Consider the following 24300-nt stretch of genomic DNA (forward strand, 5'->3'; position numbering starts at 1 on the left):
AGATTTATTGTTATAAGGCCATGTTGTTTTGTTGTTATATGCTATCACATTTAACAATTTATAACTATTAATTACTATTACATAAGGTCATGTTATTGTGTTGTTCTTATCTCCTTCATTATCATTGTTAATCTTTTTCCAACACGTTCAGTATAATATAGATGAGTTAGTTTACATATTTGCCCACATTAAGTATTTGTGCTATAATTTTTGATACAACATGTGCATCTTCACAAAATTTGATATTTGTTGTACACAAAAAATCAAATTTTTTTAATAAAATATATTTACTAAAGATTTGTTTATGAAAATATCAAGTCTGCTTTGTAACTAGTCTGAGTGCAAAATGATTTTATATTATAATTAAAAAAAAGTATTCTTCATCTCAAAATTCTCAAATATTATTTGCATAATCTCTAAAACCTCCTAAATACATTCCAGACAATTAGTTTCAATAAGGTATTATGTTATTTTCTGTACCCTAACTATGTGGGATCTGTCACTTGACCAACCTTGTAACCATTATAAAAATTAGGAAATATAAATTATGGTGTTTTCATGATAAAATAACTACATATTAAAACACGAAAATACAAATGTTTAGTCTGAGTAGCTTAAGTCCCATAACACTATATATTTATTTATGTATATATATTTTTTTTTATTATATTGATCTCCAAGTCATGCCTCGCTAACATTACATGACTTGAATTGACACGAGTTATGTAATGATATGTATCCAATAATATAAAACTGACCTTTAGTCTTCTCTGTCTTGGCTGTGTCTTAGTGGACTAGTATTTTGTAATATAGTCATTTTTCAATTACTATACATTATATATGTGTATAGATTTACTGTTGAGAAATAAATTATTAAATTTATTTTTCTTAAAATATAAAACAATACATCAAGAAGTAAAGCAAACAATTATCTCTTCTTGCTATGACCATTGAAATTGGTTGCTAATGATCATAGGCTACTAAGCCTTTTAAAATTTCATACATGGAGAATATCAAACAATTATTTGTTTAGGTTTTATATGTACAGTTAAATAATTTAAAAATCATAAATAACTATATTAATAACACAGAATTCCACTATAATTTATTAAGCTTAGTAACTAAGCTGTATTTAGGTTTGAAAAAAGTATGAAATTTCAAGCAGGCTAAAGACACAACCTTCTTTCTTGAAAAGAACATATTAACTAGATTAAAATGACTAAGAAAACCATTAGAGGGACATTTTAAACTGTCGATCAGTTATTTTTTGTGTCATATAATGTTGGAAGAGTATATAAGGGGCCATTTCCAAAACTAGAAAGAGGTGTGTTTGATTCAGTTCATAAGCCATATCTCAGCAAAATAAAAAGATGTGAGGTTCTTATTTTACATTTTAGCTTGCCAATTTTGCTAATTTGAGTTTCTAGTTTATAGTATTTTGATGTCACAATTATCTAATTTTAACAGTGCTGCATTCAACATTACATGACTCATTAAAATCTACATTTAGGCATTTTCTTTTAATATTTACTTTTAAATTAAGAAATTAACTCATATATAATATAAAGGTTTGAATTAAAATATAGAATTTGATTCCAAACTTATTGACATAAATTCTTAAAATAATGCTTCAATAAAATTTTGTACGTCAACAAACATGACCTGTGGCCTGTAGCAAAAAGGTTAAGTACTATTAAATAAAATTGATAATTATGACTATTTATTTTGTATTATAGTTCCAACCATATCAATTATAATCATTAAACTGTTAATATAAATAGCATCTCAGTCACAACTGTGACTGTTGTGTCTCAGTCTGGTAATCTCAAATATTGGGTAAAAGGGCTTGTCGGCACTGGATATGACAAAGGTTGTGTATTTCACATATTATGTATTCTTACTTGGTTTTACTCATGCATTCTTAGAATTGTTATCACCCTCATTACCATTGTTACTATTAGATACATTTTGTAAGTAAAAAAAGTTTCCTTAAGAACTAGATTAAAACTGCTGATATAAAGAAAAAAACAGGTTTACATGTATGTGTTTGTTTTTAAAAAAGTTTCAGATGCATGCAAACTTCCTTTTGTAAGCACTTTTCATATAAAAACTAGGCTGTGAACAAAAGATGCAGAAGGTTTTAGACTCTTCTAGTGAAGAACAACAACAACCTTTCAAAGTCCGCATGAGTGAATTTTTGAAAAAAGGTAAAAGTTATGTTGGATATTTGACTCCTTAATCTTAAACAGGTAATTTGTTCATTTTTTGTCAGATTAACTCTGCAGGTTTATTTTTTCTGCATATGCACATTATTGTCTGAACATAAAGATTTGGTCTTGTGTTGTAAAAACTGTTATTATGGTTATGAGCTAGAGGAGACTGTTTTCATGAGGCCAGGGCACAGGCTGTCCTCCGTCCAATTATGGAGTCCTTTTAGAGCATGTTTCTTGGTGCACTGTCCAAATTGCATGGCACCATCCCTAATTTTGAATCAATGACTACAAGGTGGCAACCAGTCAACATCTACTACAATTTTTAATGTTGTTTACTTATTAATGTTTAGTTTATTTCTTTACTTATTATGATTAAGTATTCAATTTTTGACACTAAGTTTCCAGTGTAATAAAGAGAAGGTTACACCTTTGATGTATAAAAGTGGTCATTAAGCCTGCTAATCATAGCTTGACACTGTCATAACAAAATAAATAAATTAAATACAAACTAAACCCATCATCAACAACTGATATATATATATATATATATTTGTAAAAACTAAGCAAATTAGTCTAAATTAACTGTTCTGTCTCTAAACAACACAATTAATTAAAATGTTTAAAAGACGATAAGAGGAATATTAATATTTTTATTTTCAGTCACTGAGAACAAAAATAAAAAGTCTTAAGTAAGGTTGATGCTTTTTATCTTTTTCATTGAATTAATATAATTTTATACATTAATATGTATATTTAAATACAGTGAAGTTAGATGTTTTATTAACTGAAGTGCAGGTAAATTAATTTTTTGTATTTTTCTATTTTAAGATACTTCTTACTTTAACTTTTTAATTTTTATTTTAATTTGTTTCACAGCTTTATTTAAATTATATTCTAATAATGACAATGAAGTGCATTCATATTTATGGAGCAAATATGAGTTCTTACAAACATTTTGGTATTTTATGTTAGCATATAAAGATCACCAAGAGCAAGAGGAGAACCTAGAAGATTGTAAAACAAAGTAGGTGATTAATGTAGATACGTACAGCAATATTTAGTGTAGTTATTAAGGTTGCACACTACAATGATTATTGTAATACTGCACATTACATTTTGTCACTTTATGATTGTGGTACTACAGTATTTCAAATTATCAAGGCTCTGCAGCATTTAAACTGTTAAGATACTGTGTTGTTTAACATGATTATTTTAATATGTCACATCTTTAATTGAAAATAAAATTTGCTAATGTTATCTGTTGATGAGGAGATATTCATTGTCTTCTATAGCTGGTTACAAACTTCAGAATTTACAGTTTTATTATTTAAATATTATGTATAAACTTTGTTTATAAATATACATTTATCATTTAATCTCAAGTGCAAGATGTATGTCAATGAAGTCAAATTATAATTTAATGGATATTCTAATATCAAACAATTGGGCATATTAACACTGTAGTAACAAAATAAATAAATGCAAACCAAGACTGTCATCAATAACAAATATATTGAGGAAGCCACAAAGGCAAACCTTTGGTTAAAATAAAACATATTCTTTTTTTTACATATCTGGAGTGTGAAGGTCATTTTCTTGTAAACCTTTTTTTTCAAAATGTGTGTAAATCACTTTAGTATGCACTACAAGTTTTGAAAGACAACAAAAATTTTCCTTCAATGGTTATTGAGATGATATCTAGAGGTGTTATGGTCCTACCTGTGTTGTAATGACAATGACCAGTCAGGTTGGTTGCACTGTTTATCATGGGTAAATTCAATGTTTTCAACATGATAAGGAATGTTACATATGGTGAGTGTAATCTAGAATATTGTTTGAGTAAGTCTAATCTGGAACTAAACCAGAAAAGGTATCCATATACAGCTACAGATTACTAAATCAAATATACACACAGTCGTTGTATTTAATGTCTTAAAGTTGTGCATATCATATTAAACCTTCTGTCCTGTCTTGTTACTTCATTTTACATCAATTCAATTAGTAAGAGATTTGGTATTACCCCTTAATCAATATCTTCAGCAAATCTCTTGTTATTTGGTGTATCTCTCTGATACAGCTCAAAAGTTAGTTCAGTTATGTGAACATTAAAATTTATCTGCATAACTTTGTTTTAGTATAATTATTTCAACATTCAGGTTTTGAAAGACCAAATAACTTGTGTGTATAAATTCTTTGAGTGTTGAGCTAGACCTGGCCTTTTCATTAGTGGAGTGAGGGATCCAGGGTTCAAGTCTTAATGCAGTTAAATATGCCTTCTAATTTCAGCTGTGGGTAGAATATAAAAGTGATAATCAATAACAGTATTCACTTTAAAAGAGCTATACGAAGTCCTTGTGGCACTTAGTTTTAGTGGCTGGATACCCTCTGTTTAGTTAATAGTTCAAAATTATGGATGCCTATCCCTGAACTCTGTAATTATTTTCTTTTTTTTTCCTGCATGTTTAACTATGTGCATTAAGTACAGTTGAGGCTATAAATTGAGTTACTTATTTTTATTATAATACTTTGTAATTTGATGATGTATTTTGATTTCTCTGAAGATTCACAGAGTTGAAGAACTTCTTTAAATGGCAACCAAAATCAAAAAATTCTGCAGAATGGCCAAAAGAATTCTTTCAGCCATGGGTTCCATTCACTGGAGACTTTAAAGACATCTGGAAGAAAGAAATGCAGCATAAAGCGAAACTAGAGTGAGTGAATTTTCATGTTCACAAGAGCAAGTGATCCCATGTACCTTTCAGCAGATAGTTGCAGACAAATGTATATTATTCAAATTTTTGTCTTTGCTTTTTCTGGTAATTATTAGATTATGTTATTCAATGTAAAGAAGCTTAACATAAAACAGAATAGCATCTGTATTTGAAATATGATTACTTCAGTTCTATTTTGAAAACTTGCAGTAATAATCAAATTGAGTAGACAAAAGATTTAACCTTCTTTCTTTTCACCAGACTGAAACAGGCAAGACAAAAAGTAAAAGAAATGAAAGAAGAAAGAAAAGCTAAAGTAAACAAAATGAAACATTCTCCAACTGGTTTGGTTAGTAGTGTTTAAAACATATTTTTTCTTTGTATCTTAAATTGTGAACACTAGAATTTCCAAGTTCATTGCATAGCTTGTGTTTAAAACACATACATCTTTAATTAACCAACACTATGATTTTTCAAGTTCACTGGGTAACATCTTTAAAAGATCTACATTCTCTGTCTTGATTGATGAATACCATAGGATTCAACAAGTTAACTACATGCATTATTTTGAAATGTTATCTACTTTCTGCATTAATCAATCAATTCTGTAAGTTTCTCATGTTCACTAGCTAGCTTCTGTATCTTCTATTTAAATTGATCAAGAGTGGAACTTCTGAAACTCGCTAAGCTGGCTTGTGCATTTTGTATGTTACTTGATCAATACTATTTGTGAAATTCACAATGTGAATTATTTATTTTGCATTTTAAATGATCAACATTAGGATTTGTTACATTTATTAGGTTTCTTATTTATTATGTATCTTAATTAATCAACATTATGATTTGTCAAGTTTTCTAGGTGGTTTGCATATTTTGTACCTTTACTGAACACTGTAATTTGTCAAATTCACTATGTAGCTCATGTACTTTGTATCTTAACTGATTAAGTTATAAAATATTGATGTTCAATGCAAAAACATTTTTTATTATATGAAAAGTCATGTACTACCTGTGTTTGAATTTTGTGAAGTATGAACATTTCAACAACAAAAAAATGTTATTAAGAAAGTAAAAATTTGTCATCTTTTTTCTTTCTTCTAGAAAGCCAAACTTGCTAAGAAAGGAATGATTCTGAAAGAAACAAGTTCTGATACTCAAAATTAAACTCCTGTGGTATATAAGATATCTTGGAAAAAGTGTGAGAGTTTTTCTGCAGATGTTCAGAATCCTACTCTAAATTATTAGTCTTTGTGAAATGTTATACGTTATTAGTGTTTAATAGATTGAGCCATTCCAACATCCATATTTATTTTGAATTTAAAATTTATCAAAGATCTCTTGATCTTTATTGGCAGCTTTTCCATTCCATTTGTTATGTATTTTCTGAAAATCTGGAAGAGAATTTAATGCTGTTTTTAAATATGTGTTATTATTATAGTCTCTTTAAACTGATAATTTGAATCATTTTATTGCCAATGAACTTCACTAAATGAAATAATAAACAAATGTACTACCTGAATTGGTCTCATACTGCCAGTTTTACCTTGAAGAGCAGTAAACTTGAAGATTATAAGCTTTATAACATTGCTGCATTAATATGGAAGACAAACCAACAATAACCATGTTGGTTTTCTAAAGGAAATTTAATTTTCCATATTAATGCTTTATCAAAACATTGAATTGATTTTCACTCATTTTAAACGTTTTTAGTGGCTTATATGGTTGTATAACAATAAGGTAAACAAATTCATTTTTGTCATGCTTTTTATGGAATGTTAGTTTGGGTTTATTTTAATTTAGCCAAGTACCAATTTAAAACTCTTCTCTGTATTTCTCTTCTAATGAGTTGTGTTCATTTGTTTTAGCAGAAATTCTTGTGTGACTTATTGAAAAGCTATAATTAAAAGTCTGGTATAATAGTAATAAAATATTTATCAACAGTGTTGTTATGAAGTATAACTTGTGATGGAAATTAAAGTTCTTGACCTTTCATATTTGTTTTCATTGGAGTTTTTTGCAAAGAATATTTTAAATTAAAGTATCTTAACTAGTTTAACTTTATGTGGAATATACTAACTTGCAGTGATAACTAGTAAGCAATATTTGAAAAGTTTGATACTTTTCAGTATGACAGAGGTCCAGCTTATCTCTTTCTATTGTTAACTTGTGTTCAGAGTTACTGATCATGAGTGGAATTCTTCAAAACTGGTATAACCCAGTAATGCATCTTGATCAAAGTGCAGATTGAACTGGGTCTCCTTTGAAGTTGACTCAAAATTAAACAGGTTTCAGAATATTTATTTATTATAGCTGATAAATCATACTGAAAATGTTCCTGGACACCTCTTAGAATTTTTACTTATGTATTTTATCTTTCTATATATCTAATGTACGAAATTCTGTTGCCTTCTCATGCAATTGCAAAAGAGACATGTTATAAAGAAGATAAAACAAGTTATGGGTCCTCACAAATATCTAATTTTTCTTATGTATAAACAGGGTTTACAGTACATGTATTGGAGGCAGTACAGAAACCTTTAGTCACTGTATAATAAGCATAAGTATGCTTGGTAAGTTTAGTCCACCTGGCTAATTATGTATAGGATAGAAGGAATAACTGAAGTAGGCATGGGCTGGCAGTTGGATGCACTTCCTGTGAGGTTGTACAGAGTAAATATTATTACACCATACCCATTCCTTCATTGTTTCCTCATTTTTTAGTGAGCCCATTCCTATTATTTTGTTTTTTAAAAACATTCTTCTACCCGTTTAAATTACCATAAGTCTGTTTATGTCATCAATACTTGTTTATCAAACTATTTAAATTGTTAATTATTGCCAATACTTGGCCATCAAACTGTGCAAGATGTTAACCCCTGCAACTAAACCATTTAAATTGTTAAATTTTGTCAATACTTAACTCACTCTGTTAATATTTTCTGTCAGTCTGTTATAACTGCAAATTCTTGTCAATACCCTTCTGTTGATCTGTTCTAATATTGTTTTTTTAATGGGCTAGTTTTTTCAAATTATTTGGTAAAAATAAGGCCAAGTTCAGTCCAGATAATGATAACAAAGTACTGTATTTGCTCCCTAACTTATGGGATTGTACCCAGTTTTATTTGTTTTAATGAAAATAACACACTAATGGTACTATGACTAATGTACAGATAAACTACTTGTATATTTGATCGAGTAACTGAACATATGTGATAACTATGTTCAGTTTGTTTACTTCACTGAATGATTGGCACATTACCAACTGAAAACAGAACAACTCACTACTAACTGTTTATATATATTTATGATTATATAGACCTTGGTTGAATTTAGTAGATCTTAACTTTGTATGCCTTATAGCTAATAACTAAAAATATAGCTAACAGCATTGTTTCCCCTTCTGGATTATGAAGTACCTAAAGAATTTTAATATTATGATAAAATAGCATACTAAACTGTTCATTCACCCAATCTTTGTCTTAATTTTACCTGTTCAGGGCTATGGCATACAGATTGGATGGTCTCTTGTCATCAATTAGCAGTCCTCTACTGGAGGAGTTCTTCCCAGATAGGTTGTAAAATTAAACCATTGGCAGCTCTATTCTCATTAATCTTCTAAAAATGGTCTTGGCAGTAACCCTGGACTCCTTAGCAGATTCAGTTTCCACTGACAAATTCCTTTCTAGGTTACTCAGCTGGCCAGTCTCTAACCAGTGTACTTTAAGAGACGTTCACCATTGATTACCTTTATCTTGGATTGCCTATTTTTTATTGACAATGTAAACTACATAATTCTCTTCATTACAACGTGTGGCCCATAGAAGCACCTGCTTAACTTTGGAGTTTGTCATTTCTTACAGTGGAGATTGTACAATCAGACCATATCATCTCAGTGGAATTCAGTCTTATAAGGGTTAATATCATAGCAATTTTCCATTTTATTACCAGCTGATTTAAGTTTTTCATGGTTAAAATCATGGATAACATTAATAGTTTTCTTAAGCACTCTACATATTATGTGTAACACGTTTGAGAGGCTGTTCTCTGGATGAGAGTACTTAAGTTCCAATGGCACTTTTCTAAATATCAATGATGACGGATTGTTGCCTTAGCTTAATTTACTGTTCTATGATAACTTATCACTAATAGTGAAAGATCAAGATCCCACATTTTCTTATTTTCATCCACATGTGCATTTGTCTCTCTACTGCACCATCAGATGATAAATGAAACACAGATGTCTTGGTCTTTTTTTTATCCCAATGATGTTACACAGTTCCATAAACAAGTCTAATTCAAAGTTCCATCCCTGATCTAAGTGAACTTTCAAGGGCATACCAAATCTTGAAACAAGTTCATTAACAAGTTTTTTCATGACTTCTGCTTCATTATTATGAACAGTATATGATTTTTTCTTCCACTTTATGAAACAGTTCATCCCAAACATAATGTATTCTTTCCTAGAGTTATTCTGCGGCAGAGGGCTAAACACGTAACAGTATTCAGATATTATTATCAGTTTTATATTCAATTATACTTTAGGTTGGTAATCATTAATATCTTGTGCTTCCTTTTCACAGTTTCCATTTTTCATTAAAATTTGGTTCTTGAAGTAATATTTTGGAATTTTCATACATCCATGCAGGGTGATGTATAGTGATAAAGTTGAACTCCTGGGATTTTGGAACCATCTAGCTATATGGCTTTCTGACCTTCAATACTTGTAAACTTTTATCCACACAGATAATAATGGAAATCATTTAAGGTTTTAACAATGCTCAGTAATGTTTTTGGAATTTACATTGTATCCTATCAGCAGCAGTCATTGCCTTGCTGTAGCAAATAATCACAAATTCTTTAATGTGTTGTACTTCTTATAACAGTGCTTCTGCTGAAAAATCATTAATATCTGTATCTTCAAGAGTTCATTATGCTAATTCAGGAGTAGTGGTCAATTCTTTCTTCAGTATGTTGAATGCTTGTTTGTAATAAGCAGTTCAGTTTATTTGGTTTTTCAACTAATGTAGAAGATGAATGATATATACCTCATTCAGGTTTTTTGGCATTAGCTAATTCTGGATCATGGTGGTTCCTTGGATGCATTCTATCTGCTGAGTATATTTCCCAGGAAACCCATCTGTTAATGGAAAATTTGCACCTCTTAAGATTCAACTTAAAAGTTCTTTTTCTTTAACTTGTTCATAATGATGTTCCAGGATAATTCAGATAGAGTACATTCCATTAAACTTTGAAATGTTACAGATGCATTACATAATCCAAGTAATAGCAAAAATTGCCATAATCCATTTCCTGCAGTAAAGACTTTTTTTTTCTGCTCATTTGGTTGACTTATGCTTGCAGTCTTAAGGTTGTAATGGATGTAATGTCATATATTTATTTTAATATCTATGTTTGTTTAATATATATATTTTGAAATGCATGCAACTTATATTGTTAAATGTATATTGTGAAAGTCCTGTCTTTCCTGTAGATTTGTAGAAGATACACAAGTCTATGAATCAATAGTATTGTTTCTTTAGCTGAAATTTCTGGAAAATCTTCTCTTAAGCTTATAAAAGGTAACCACTGTAATGCAGGGAGACAGTTTCATAATATTGTTAGTATGCTACAGTCAGTATACTATAAACCTTGGAAGCTATTAATAAATGCTTATTAATCAGAAAATGACAGATAAATGACCAGGAATGGTTCTAGATTGTGAACAGTACAAACCGTTTAACTTTGGACGTTAGTATTTCTATGAGGACATTAGATATTTTCATCAGTGAAAAACTAGTATGTGCTTATTAAAGCAGCCAGCTAGTTATCCTCTCAAGTGAATTGTACCTGTGTATCAATATAGGATTAATTTGCTCTTCATGAACCATTGATAAAACATTCAGTTCCAGACCAGATAGAAGACTTCAGTGTTTATAAATGTGTAAAACTTCTGTATATAAATCATTATTTGTAATAAACATTTTAAATTGAATTGTTGTTTCTACATTAAAAGATATTTGTGATAAAAAAGAAAATTGTGTGTATCAATCTTGTTGGCTAATATAAGTTTAATATATATCGACATTCAGTTAACTTCTAAATTAAAATTAAAATTTGCAGCTTTCTGCAATTGTAATATGTTAACATACGTATCGTAATAAATTGGAAAGTCGTCTGAGATAAAATATATGAAATAAGATTCAATGTTGAATGCCATTTTGAACCAAATTGATCATGCAAAGCAGAGTGAACATTTGATATTGGATAGTAATTCTTCTATGTCGCTTCTTTCTCTTTATGGTAGCCCTTTCGAAACGTTGGCCCTCCTTTCTTCATAAGTACAATAGGTGATACCCATGAAATATTACTCAGCTCTATCACTTCTTGTTCATTCATGGCTTTTACTCTTTGAAGGCCTTAGTATGTTTTGCAAATGAAAGCCATTTGGCTACCTTGCTTATTGGGGCTGGGTTTTCAGTACGTTTTATATTTTATTTGTTCATCCTAATTCTTGAGATCCAGTGCAGAAAGTGTTTTAATATTCCATGAAAAAGTCATGTTATGTCTGGCATTGATCAGTTGTGTGACTTCTATAGTTCCAGTTGTAAATGAGGTAGTAATTTGCATTTACATGAGGATTTTATGTCAATACCTCCTACATCTTTCTTCAAATGTGACTATTTCTGATATGTTTAGTGTATTAAAGTACTACCTGCAATATTCTATCCATATTTGATTTGAATGTTATGGCCCTAAAAATGGCATCTTATTCTTCAGATACACGAGAGTTCCACCCATCAGGAACAATGAAGTATTCAGTTCTATTATAGTCTAGCGACTATCTGTAAATTTATATTTAACAAGTCGTGGCATGAGTATTTCACTTTGTGGTGGAACAATGACTTCTCTCTCTATTGTCATGAGAATTTTCTAGTCATAGACTATGTAGCTGTTCGAAGCTATTGTCACCTTGCATCAATATTTCCACATGAAGTCAGTTTCTAATATGTATTCTTCCTCGATACTAATTACCAACACGTCATGAGATATAGAAACGTTTCATGTAGTAAGGGTTGAGTTATAACTCTCTTCTTGCTGGCACTTTATATCTACTTGACGTTTGCTTCACTTATTCTTTCTTTATTTCTGGAATTAATTTCCCACTTTTCATTATTAAATCAGCTGTATAACCAATGTCGATCAACATATTGCAAAGACTTCTCATCAGTAAACCTGTGGATTGATTTCTATAAATAATAAACTTATTATCTTATTGGAGCAATGAAGTATTATCATCTGCACTTTGCTCCATATGTCCAACAAATTTGTTTACTGATGTCTGGTTGCCCCTTGGTTATAATCTTGTGTGTACATTAAGCTGGTTTTCTCAAACGATAGAATGAAAAACCAAGTGAAGTTCATTTAAAAGATAAATCACAATATTTCTTCCTTAAATTTCAAGCTACTGTCGTTTTATACATACAGTTGTAAACCTAAGTTTTCAAATGTTTCACCAGAAATAGCTTGCTTGTAATAGTACTACAACTAAAGTATTGTAACAGATTTATTAATATGTATTTATTTTAGTAAAATATATAGTTTGAAATTTATGTAACATATTGTTAAATACGTATTACGAAAGTTACTTCTCTTTTCTAAGTTTGTAGAAAATTCACGAGCGTAATAATCAACCTTGTGTGTGCGCACGCGCAAAAATGCCAGTACTGTTGAGCCATCTGAACGTTCGAGAATCTTGCCTGAAGTTTATAAACTGACTCGAAGAGACAGTTTAATAATATTGTGTATCTGCTACAATCAGTATACTATAAATCTCGGAAACTATAATTGTGATAAACGCTTATTAATCGGAAACCTACAGATATCTGACTAGACACGTTTATAGATTAAGAACAATTTAAATCATTCAACTTCAGAGAATTAACTTCGGATGTTAGTATTACTATAAGGACATTAAGTATCTTCTTCGGTAAAAAGTTAACTTGTAAATCGCATGAGGCCAACCAAAAATAGATCTAGCTAGCTTTCCCATGAGGAGAAGGAAGTGTACGTGTGTACATTTAATTAATTTCTGAATTGAAATTTCCGGCTATTCCATATCGTAATACTAACGTACGTTACATAATAAATCGGAGACTTGTCCAGGGTAAATTATAATACGTAACGGTACAAATACACTATTAAAGTTTCACGGCTAATCGATCGAATAACTGAATTCGTGATAATTTACACCATTCAATTACTTCACTGAAAGACTGACACTCTATCCTCTGATATACGACCTAAGGTTTATGATAAAAATTCTTATGAGATTTAAATCTAAAACTGAATTTCAAATACCATAAAAAATAACTAATGGTAATTCATTTGGGAGAAAGAAAAAGATGCTCAAAAGTAACATAAAAACTGAAAAATTTAAGAAAACGGAATAAAAAATATAATTTATGATCACTAACGTCTAATTTAGTTTCAAGAAATCGCTAAACAATTCGAAATGTCGACGTGAAGCTATAATTGTGTATAACTATAATAACAGTAAATAAACAAAAATGTCAAACGATCCAATAAAGTATAATCCAAGCCAATAATCGTGAACATACGAAATATTATATCCATATTTAAAACAGTAGTATGATATTATTTTGTTACTGAGAGAGACAGACAAATGGAGCGTTACGACAAGGCGCTTGAGAGGTTTTATTACACTGTGCCCATTTCTACCGCGTTTTCTCAGTTTTTGGTGCATCTATTCCTACATTATCAGTTTTGTAATCATTTTCACTTCTTCATATAATTTTCTGTACAAGGCGACACGATCTTATGCATCACTTACGTTGATAACCTACATGTTTATCATTAATGTGCACCATAACATTACGATATATGCAAATAATGGTGTGTGCGTTATATTAACATCGCGAGTGTGTTGTGCACATATTGGCGCACACCATTGTGTAAAATGTAATATGGATGATGTGTGAATATACTTTACGCTAGCACTTGACTCCTGTAGTATTATTTTATTTGGTATGCTTATCATTTTCGTGAGTCTGTTTGTCACACAGCTAGGAGCATTCAACACAGTCAGTCAGAGAAACTGAGAAATGTATGGTTTTGTAAATTTTCAGTTTCTGATCTACTAACTTTCTTAAGCGGTTCTATGACTTTTAATTTTGTACGTTTGTTGTTTATAATCTGAGGGTATCTCTCAAATACTTTCGAAGATTTATTATTTGATTATTAGAGTGTATATGAGTAAATAGTTTGTACTGTATTACAGGTTGGGGTTCTGTGAATTAAAAAACGGAGGATCCCGTCTTTCCTTCAATCAGATTTATTCAAAAGATTTTCCTTTGATCATAAAAGAAAAACAATCAAACACACACTGAGACCATAAAAACAATTTTCAAGCACACTTTGAAATCGCCCGGTAGGTTAAAGCTTTCAACTCGTAATCCCCGTCGCACCAAATATGCTCGCCCTTTCAGTAGTGAGGGCGTTATAATGTTACGGTTAATCCCACTATTCGTTGGTAAAAGAGTAGCCCAAGAGTTGGCGGAGGGTGGTGATGACTAGTATTACAATGCTAAATTAGGGACGGCTAGCGCAGATAAGCCTCGTGTGGCTTTGCGCTAAATTAAAAATATATATATATAGGTTTTTAAGCATACATCACTATAGATGCGCAAACGCTGTGCGAATTAACATCTTTATCAATAAAATACTAATACCTTGTAATATATTGTATTCTACTAAAATTTGCTTAGTACTAAATAACTTATGAAATAAGAAAACCTTTTTAGTGAAATATATTCATGTGAATGTGAGTCCAGAAACTAATGTGTATATACAAAAATATATCGTATAACTTAAAGATGAAATAAAGTTTTTACAGTAAAACATGTATTTCATGTTTATTATTTTTTGGCCCTCTAAGATTAACTTTTAAGGAAAATTTTATTTGACCCATAGTTTTTCGTAGTACCTAGGCCAATGGTTCTTAACCTGGGTTCAATCGAACCCCAGGGATTCGGTTAGTCAGTCTCAGGGGTTCGACGGAGGTCAAGATACACACACACATCTTTCAATCCCTTCATACTAATTATGTCGAGCAATCATCTCAATAAACAGATGCAGGGCGGTGGAGTCAACATCACTGAAGTAGAAGAAAACCTGAAGGCCTTTCACAAAAAGCTACCGTTATGGAAACGACGAACAGAAAATGATTTATTCGCGAACTTTCCCCTGCTGGACGACTGTGTAAGTAAGATTGAAGATGTGTCTGAAATCGGAGACATTTCTGTACCCGGGGAACTGAAGCAAGCAATTGCCATGCACTTAGATGAGCTCGCAAAATATCTCAACGGACATTTCCCGACTAGAGAGTCATATCCAGCATGGGTAAGACAGCCATTCACGTTTAGTGTTGCGACAGCTGATGTCAATGATGAATACCTCGACGAAATCATTGAACTTCAGCAGAGCCAGGATCAACAGCAACTTTACAGAACAACAACGTTCTCAACGTTTTGGTGTCACCAAATCGTAGCATACCCTCTTATTGCTAAGAAAGCCCTTGAAATACTCGTACGTATCTTTGCGAGCAATCCTTTTCGAGGATGGTAGATAAAAAAACGAAGAAAAGGAACAGACTTTGTTGCGAAAATGATATGAGAGTGGCACTTTCCAAGGTGAAGCCGCGCATTTCTGAACTTGTCTCTGAAAAGCAACAGCAAAAGTCACATTGATTTGCAGTAAACATTTATTGACTTATGTTTTTGTGTGAAATTCATGTTTTGTTGGTTTTGTTCTTTGAACACAGTGATATTGCATGCAACTGATTCATGATTCATTTTGTGCATTAATAAAATATATACTTATGTTTTGAATTTGAAAAAAAATCATATTTTATTTTTCCATTTATGAAGAGTTCAGTGAATGCAAGTACGAAACTTCCGGAGTTCAGTACCTCCAACAAGGTTAAGAACCACTAACCTTGGCACTGCGCCTAATAAATAATTCGACCCTACCAACAATATACCTTACAACTCGTCATATCATCTTTATTATGCACCATGTACATACGAGTCTATAGTGTGTATAAAGGCTATCTAAAGAACTGTGATTTGGACAGTAAGAGTGGAGAAGCTTTATATTAATATTGGTATTAATTTTTAAAATACTTTTTTCTGACAGGATACATTACATTTTATATCTGAAAGACTTAGTGATCGTACTTATATTTTTTTCGAACGTTTTTTGTTTACTTGAATGTTGGATTTTTCCACTTGTTAAGCACAAAGCTACATGTAGAACTATTTATGCTCAGCCCATCGCTAGTTTCGAAACCTGGATTTTAACGTTAGAAGTCTTGCAGCTTACTGCTAAACCGTCGGGGCGTTACGAAACACTGTCTTTTATTTTTCAGTAATAATAATATTTATTGTTGTACGATAAATAAATACAGGTCTTTATCTGTATTATGTGGTACAAGTTTCACTTCAGGTCTTATTGGTTGCAGTAGTTTCTAATTAACGTAAATACTAAATGAAACCTTTAAGGATGACTAAATATTAATACATATAAATCACATTCTATGTAAAAGAAGAGGCGTCCTATATGCTTAACATTTAAAAAATACAAATAGCTGGAGTAATCATCTACTCAAAGTTAGTAATTCTATGACTAAATTCAAGGTGCCTCTAAGTTGAACACTTAGCCTAACGTATCACATATGACACTTTTCAAGCTGTGAACATGAGAATCGTTAGATTAGGCTTAGCATTTTAAATGTTATAATACATTTATAGCTCTATGTATTTGTGTTTTAAAGTTTATGTCACCGTAAGTATGAAAGTAAACCTAACTGGAAAAAAGGTGTTTTTGAATTATCTTTTTAAATATCTGAAAAATGTCAGACTTCCATGTTTTCTATGGTGACTTTTATACAGTTAACAAAAAGTGTTAGTTACAAGCAACTATTTCAGTTCCCTTAATTAAAGAAAATAAATAAATAATTTTATTTCTCTAAAATCCTGCTAATCATTTACAAGTCCATTCTACCAAAAAATAAATAAATTTGTGAGTACAGTATATAACAATAAAAAGCAAAAAAAAACGGCTCGTTTGGGTTGAAAAATATTTTACGTAGAGGAGCGAACAATATTTTAACTTCTTCGGTCATCATTAAAGTCACAAAGAAAGAAAGATGTAACTGACCGAAAGCTGACCACATGTTTGAAAGGGGTTATGTAACTAAATTTCGGAATATAGAGAGCGATGTTAGATGATTGAATATATAATTTTATATTATTCATTTTATTATTTTTAATATCGGTATAAAGGTGTTCCTTTGTATTGGTTTATTTTGGGTTCAAGTTGTTGTATAAGTAAGGCTTCTTTAATTTTGCGTTTCTTTATGATTGTTTCTTTATTTAGAATTTGAGTGTTTTCTATGGTTATGTTATGTGTATTTGACTTGCAGTGAGGCCTGGCATGGCCTAGCGCGTTAAGGCGTGCGCTTCGTAATCTGAGGGTCGCGGGTTCGCGCCCGAGTCGCGCCAAACATGCTCGCCCTCCCAGCCGTGGGGGCGTTATAATGTTACGGTCAATCCCACTTTTCGTTGGTAAAAGAGTAGCCCAAGATATGGCAGTGGGTGGTGATGACTAGCTGCCTTCCCTCTAGTCTTGCACTGCTAAATTAGGGACGGCTAGCACAGATAGACCTCGAGTAGTTTTGTGCGAAATTCCAAACAAACAAACAAAGACTTGCAGTGTTCGAAAACGTGTGAAGGTGACTTTTTTAAAATTTTTAACAGATCCGATCGACAATTAAACACAGACGAGATACATCTACTTAACAAAGGACTCAACTTCGCAATAGCACCTAGGAACATTGCAACCTAAGAAATCAAAATATGTTGGCCTGGCATGGCCGAGCGCGTTAAGGCATGCGCTCGTAATCTGAGAGTCGCGGGTTCGCCTCCGAGTCGTGCTAAACATGCTCGCCCTCCCAGCCGTGGGGGCGTTATAATGTACGGTCAATCACACTTTTCGTTGGTAAAAGAGTAGCCCAAGAGTTGGCGGTGGGTGGTGATGACTAGCTGCCTTCCCTCTAGTCTTACACTACTAAATTAGGGACGGCTAGCACAGATAGCCCTCGAGTAGCTTTGTGCGAATTTCAAAACAAACAAACAAAACAAAATATGTTTAGAAGATCTAGCCAGAAAACAAAAATAAGAAAACAGCCAACAGAAAGATGACAACTTAAGACAATATTATTGACAGCCAAACCTCCCAGGAAAAATTAAAAATCTATATTTTCCAGAAACACCTAAAACAACATCTTAAACGATGTTTTCAAAGAATTTTCTCGCGAAACTATCAACATAATTTCACAAAACAGAAAGCTGAAAAACAATCTTACAAAAGAGATAATAATTCCATTAAAAACCTAAAACAAGACAAAAACATAAAAATTCTAAAAGCAGATAAAGGCAACGCTATAGTCATTATGAACACGAATGAATACATCTAAAAAATAAAGAACATCCTATGAGACACGAACAAATTTAAAACAAAACTCACAAATCTAACAAAGACACACGAAACGCACCTAAACAAAATACTACTAAAAACGAAAAAGGCCAACACAATTCCACAAACACTTTATTCCTACTTACGTAAAACCGACTCGCGCACACCACAAATATACGGCATCCCCAAACCTCATAAACCAGAATGTCCATTACGACCAATAATGTCCACATATGAATCGTTTAATTACAATCTTGGTAAATACATAGCATGCGCATTCTCCAAATATGTAACATCAGCCAGCTCATTCATCAAATACTCTTTTAATTTCAAGTCTAATCTAAATCAACTTAATCATAAAGCCTTAATGGTAAGTCTCGATGTTATATCCCTCTTTACAGAAGTTTTAACCACTGAAGCCTGCAAGACAGCCTTAGAATTCTATATCCGAGACCCTAACCCATCTATAGACTTTCCCAGCAACCCTCATAGAATTCACCACGATGAAGACAAACTTCATGTTCAACAACCACAACTAACCAGACACAAAACTGAGGCCTATGCTATGTAAAAACTACACTAACAAAACCACACCAACATTATTTGTAAAATACAATGTGATAACTGCCACGACTTCTATATTGGAGAAATAAGTAGAAAAATGGAAACCAGATTCAAAGAACATAAAAAGTCACCTTCACACCTTTTCGAACACTGCAAGTCAAATAAACACAACATAACCATAGAAAACACTCAAATACTAAATAAAGAAATAATCATAAACAAACGCAAAATTAAAGAAGCCTTACTTATACAACAACTTAAACCCAAAATAAACCAATACAAAGGAACACCTTTATACCTATATTAAAAATAATAAAATAAATAATATAAAATTACGTATTCAAACATCTAACACCGCCCCTATATTCCGACACTCAGTTACACAACCCCTTTCAAACATGTGGTCAACTACCGGTCAGTTACCTCTTTTTTTCTTCGTGAATCTGTGGATGATTGAAGAAGGTCGAAACGTTGTTCGCTCCTCTACGTAAAATATTTTCTCAACCCAAACGAGCCATTTTTACATATATATTTCTCTACAAGTGGATTTTTTTTTACATCACTGGGGAATACTTTGTTTGGATAAAAAAAAGTGTTTTCTTGTGGCCTGACATAGAAGCAGCTGCTGAAAAAATTAATGAAACGCTTGGAAATGCTGCAATTAATGTTGATGATCAGCTTGATGAAGTTGTTCCTGGTAAATTATTTTGATGATCAAAATGTGACGAGTGGAAAGCAAAAAAAAAAAAAAAGGTTGTGAAGAAAAATGGGAAGAACTTTTCAACTTCACTTCAAGGATCAAAGCATTTCTATACCTTATCTCAGGCAAGTTATGGAATACATGTTTTGTTTATCAGGCATTTCTGCCCCTGTTGAAAGAGCATTTTCAAAGATGAATAGCATTTGGTCTCAAGAAATAGGTCTAATGAATGAATGAACAGTAAAAGAACTGTTGCATTGTAAGCTCAATTTTGACTTGAGTTGCGGTGACTTCTTTGAAAAATAGAAACTAATAAAAAAATTTTAAAGAAAGTTGATTCAAGTGAAAAATGTGAATGGTCACAAGAAGTGTTTAGTGAAAAATTAATGAAATTTTGATGTTCCTTGTCTTGCTGAATTTAAATAAATGTTAGAGATATAAACTACCATTATTCCTTGCTTTTTGTGGCAGTATTAAAGCTTAAGGGGAGTAAGATTATGAAAGCACTTCTTTTTTATACCAGTGCCGGTACCTATCATAAAAAATGAAAACTGTTTAGGTTTGAGGCTTAGAAATTATGGTAAGCCTAGCTATAAATAAACTGGCAGAATATGTTAGAATTATGCAATGTGATGTTTCCAATATCAACAGTTCTGTTAATATTTCAACATTTGCAGCGCGTACTGGAGGAATCTTTACTAATTTTTGGATCGCGGTATCACACCTCAATTAGCTTATTTTTCGTAGTACAGTCTTTTTCCAGAAGTCTTTCTTTACAAATCGCCCAAAGATTTTCAATAGGATTTAAGTCCAGAGAGTTTCCAGGCCAGTCCAGTAGCTTTATTCGCGTTGTAGTCATAAAATTCTTCACAAGTTTCGATGTGTGGCACGGAGCCAGGTCTTGCTGAAAAATGCCAGATCCTTCTGAAATTCTCTTTTTTAATTCTGGGACGACTCTTCTCTGCAAAACTTTGATGTACTGTGGTCCTCGCATCATACTTTCTACGATATGCAAGCCTCCGATGTGATAGTTGCTGAAAAAACCCCAAAACATCTTCACGGGATGCTTTACGAACTCATTGATGTGAGATTCTCGAAGTTTCTCACTTGGAGATCTGTGAACATGCAGATTTCTTTGACCCTGTACGAAGAAATGAGTCTCGTCACTGAATAACACTTTCCTCCGTTATTCTTGCATCCAGTTCTTGTATTTCAGACCCAATTAATACCGTTTTTTTCTTCATTGAGTTGGTAAAATGTTGTTTTTTGACTGGTCTCCTTGCCCTTCTAACGCAATTTCGAATGACGTAATATTCCTCAAAATTTCGTAATATTTCCCAAAAATAGATCGACCGTACTGCAAAACACAGCTGATGGCGCCATCTGTGTGAAAAAATGATTATTAAAGGAAATCAGCGGGTCCAGCGAGCCTGCACTGGCCGCCATGCTGAAAATATTGTAAAATGACCATTTGTTTCAATTAATTTGCACAAGGGTGTAATTAGAGTTTGACAATCAATCCCACTATTCGTTGGTAAGAGCCCAAGAGTTGGTGGTGAGTGGTGATGACTAGCTGCCTTCCCTTTAGTTTTACACTGCTAAAATAGGGAGGGGAAGCTCTTGTGTAACTTTGCGCGAAATTTTAAAACAAACAAATTGTACTGGAAAAAGGTACTTATTTGTATGTCTGTAACGATTCTTTTCAGATTTCATAACTTTTTCGAGAAATTAGAAAAAAAAACATAAAATGGATAAATGTATTTTACATTTCGTTGATAATTCAATTCACGTTGAAGTCAACAAAATGCTTCGTAGACATTTTAAATTGAAAGAAATACCGTTGTGTGGGTACTTTCACTCAAGTGAATCAGGAACTCAATTGTAGCTCGTCCTTCTTCACTTAAAATGTATATCTATATCACAGTTTGTGTACTTAAAACAGTAATAACACAGCTACCAAACTGATTGTAAAGACTATATTTCCACAGTTACTACACCCCTTTCATATGTCATGATGCTCTACGTCACGTGTATCCTGATTTATTGCTTTATCTGTGATGAAATATGTTGAGGGCCGCTATTGGATAATGAATAGTTGGCTGATTTATACCTATACGCAGGGTAAAAGGCAATCATATGCTCTTTCAGTTTAATAAACTGTCACCTTTAAATACAAAATAAAAAGTGTTCATTGGTATGAGATGTGTTTTTAATAATCGAATACTTAAAGGTGAATTTTACAGAAAAAAGAAAACTTTGCAGTCAAAAGAACTACTCATGCTGATTAATTTTGCAGGTTCACATTTTTTTTATAAAAATATGTGCTAATAAATGAAACATAGAATGTGGTGCAGAGAAAACCCTTTTCGAGCGGCAATTCGAAAACTAATTTCACGTTTGCTGCTAGGAAAAGTATTGTGACGTAATAGTTGCCAAACAAACCGCCAACGCCAGTGCATACGGAGAAAGAGAGGCGGAGTTTGTTTTGACTTTGTGTTCTGAACAGTGTCGAGTAGCGCCATAGCTATTCGAACCTAGAACAGTTACTTTTGACACAAATATGACAAGTTTTAGTGATGAGGACAGTTCCACGAGCGAGAGTAGCGGAACTGTGAGTAATACTGATAGCGCCCAGGCCGGTTGAAAGTCGGTCATACCTCCAGTGGAAGAATGGTAAACCTAAGTCATGACAACAAATATGGTCTGTGTTATTTCACATGCAATTTTAAGCATCTCGAAACCTATCTGGTGTTTATAAATTATTGATATTACAGACTGGGTTTTATTTGTTTAATTGTACCATTGTACTGGGTATTTATGACTCGTAATAAAATGAATTTCAATTATAAGTCATAATTTTGTCTATAAAATTAAACTAGATGTAGCAGTCTGAATAGTTAATTTAATATTTACTATAAATGTATAATTTATATGACATATCCCGTATGTTTGTGCAAGGTGTAGGTGTGGCTTATGCGAGCAAACGCCAACCAGGAGAAAGCGCGTTTGTTGTCGCTCATACAACAAGGTGTCAAACCGATTAAAAGATGAAGAGTGCATTACCCAGACTCGAGTTTTTGATGAAAGTTGCCTGAATATCAATGTCTTGGAAGCATCATACAAGAGTCTGAACAAACACACTCTGAAATGAGTCAGCTCTAGAGTCTTGGCAGTCATCATCAGAGGTAGGCTGAATCACAACTTCCTCTACAAAAGTAGGCACTGTGTTATCAGCAGCACTTTCCTATAAAAGCTGAAGAAATGAGATTATGTATTAAAATAACATGCTTTATGAGGTTTATGAGATTTACATTTAATATGACAATGTCAAAGTACTGTGTTAGAATTAATTTTATTATGATGAGTTATGGAAATTTTTATGGAGTTTATGTTTGATTTTTTACAAGTCTACAATTTTTTTTAAATACATAACATGTACTTGATTACTTCAACATGCTTAAGACATAATCTTATTTCAATTTATCTTGAAATGTTAAATTTGAAAAATGGAATTCTTCAGACTTTTCCATATTTAAAAATGATACAACAAATCTACAGAATGATCTACCTGCTTTTAAACTTGGAATATACTCTATTTGGGATAGATTTTTCCACTGTCTAGACTATTAAATCAAGGTTTCACTGACTTTCAGGTGCCACAAATGCAAAACACGCTCATAAATGTGAAATGTGTATGTCTAGTTACATTCTTCAAAAACTTGTACTTTTTAAATTATTATATTATACTAGTTATTGTTTATCGCTTTATACTACACACATACCTTTACGTTTGTTCTTTTCGTGATGGCATGGGATGGCTTCAGAGAGGTGGAACCTGTACACTGCAGGCTGAGATCAGTCCTCAGCTCTTCACGAGGATAGATGGTGGGGACGATCCTGTCTACTGCCGATGATTTTTCAGTCTCAACCTGCCTGGCTTGAAACCCACGGAATCCAAAACAGTGGGATTCGACACAAAACATGAGCGTTCAAAGTGATCTTGACAAAGCTTTGCATGGTGTGAAGGAGTCCAGTTCTTCCTATTGACCATCCGCACTCACTGTCGCCACCTTACCGGTTCCTTTTCCTTGCACGGAAACGAGAAGAAGCTTTTGCCCGATGCCGAACCGTTTTTACAACCATAAGCAACGCAGTAAACCATGTTATCATGAAACAAACATAAAGTAGCAATATCAAGACAAAAAATAGTCTCACAAAGTACGTAATCCGAAAAAAAGTGCCGATATATTTACATAAAATACCAGCACTGAAAGAAACACAATAATCGGCGCGCAACGAAGCATGTTTGGCAACTATTACGTCATAGTTGTAAAACGTCACGGAAACAGCCGAACGACCGAGAGGAACTTAAGTTCGAGGATCCGCATATTTTGTTTCATTTTTTACTCAAAAACTAAAGTGTTTAAAAATATGGCAACCACATAGGAATTATACCTAACCAAAGTTCAGTTTCTAAAGCATTATTAAATTTGTTGAAAATTCACCTTTAACAAGAAAGACTAGCCTTCAAACCTTAATAAATAATACAAACAATCGC

At 32.3% G+C, this 24300-nt stretch overlaps 1 protein-coding gene across 8 annotated transcripts in view; it reads left to right on the forward strand.

The window, feature by feature from the left end:
- Positions 1–6914, forward strand: part of LOC143230676 (uncharacterized) — an 88741-nt gene extending 81827 nt beyond the window's left edge. For 5 of the 8 annotated variants that reach the window (XM_076464630.1, XM_076464634.1, XM_076464633.1 and 2 more), the window contains 5 exons: positions 2115–2207; positions 3186–3237; positions 4775–4924; positions 5186–5273; positions 6026–6914. In XM_076464630.1, coding sequence (XP_076320745.1) covers positions 2115–2207; positions 3186–3237; positions 4775–4924; positions 5186–5273; positions 6026–6088 — 446 coding nt within the window. In that variant the 3' untranslated portion in view covers positions 6089–6914. Of the gene's footprint in view, positions 1–2062; positions 2208–3185; positions 3238–4774; positions 4925–5185; positions 5274–6025 lie in introns of those variants that run through there. The other 3 variants (XR_013016592.1, XM_076464635.1, XM_076464636.1) reach the window with 3 other exon arrangements.
- The last annotated feature ends 17386 nt before the right edge of the window (positions 6915–24300 follow it).

The sequence above is a fragment of the Tachypleus tridentatus genome, chromosome 10 (genome assembly GCF_004210375.1).
Source record: "Tachypleus tridentatus isolate NWPU-2018 chromosome 10, ASM421037v1, whole genome shotgun sequence".
Lineage (NCBI taxonomy): Eukaryota > Metazoa > Arthropoda > Merostomata > Xiphosura > Limulidae > Tachypleus > Tachypleus tridentatus.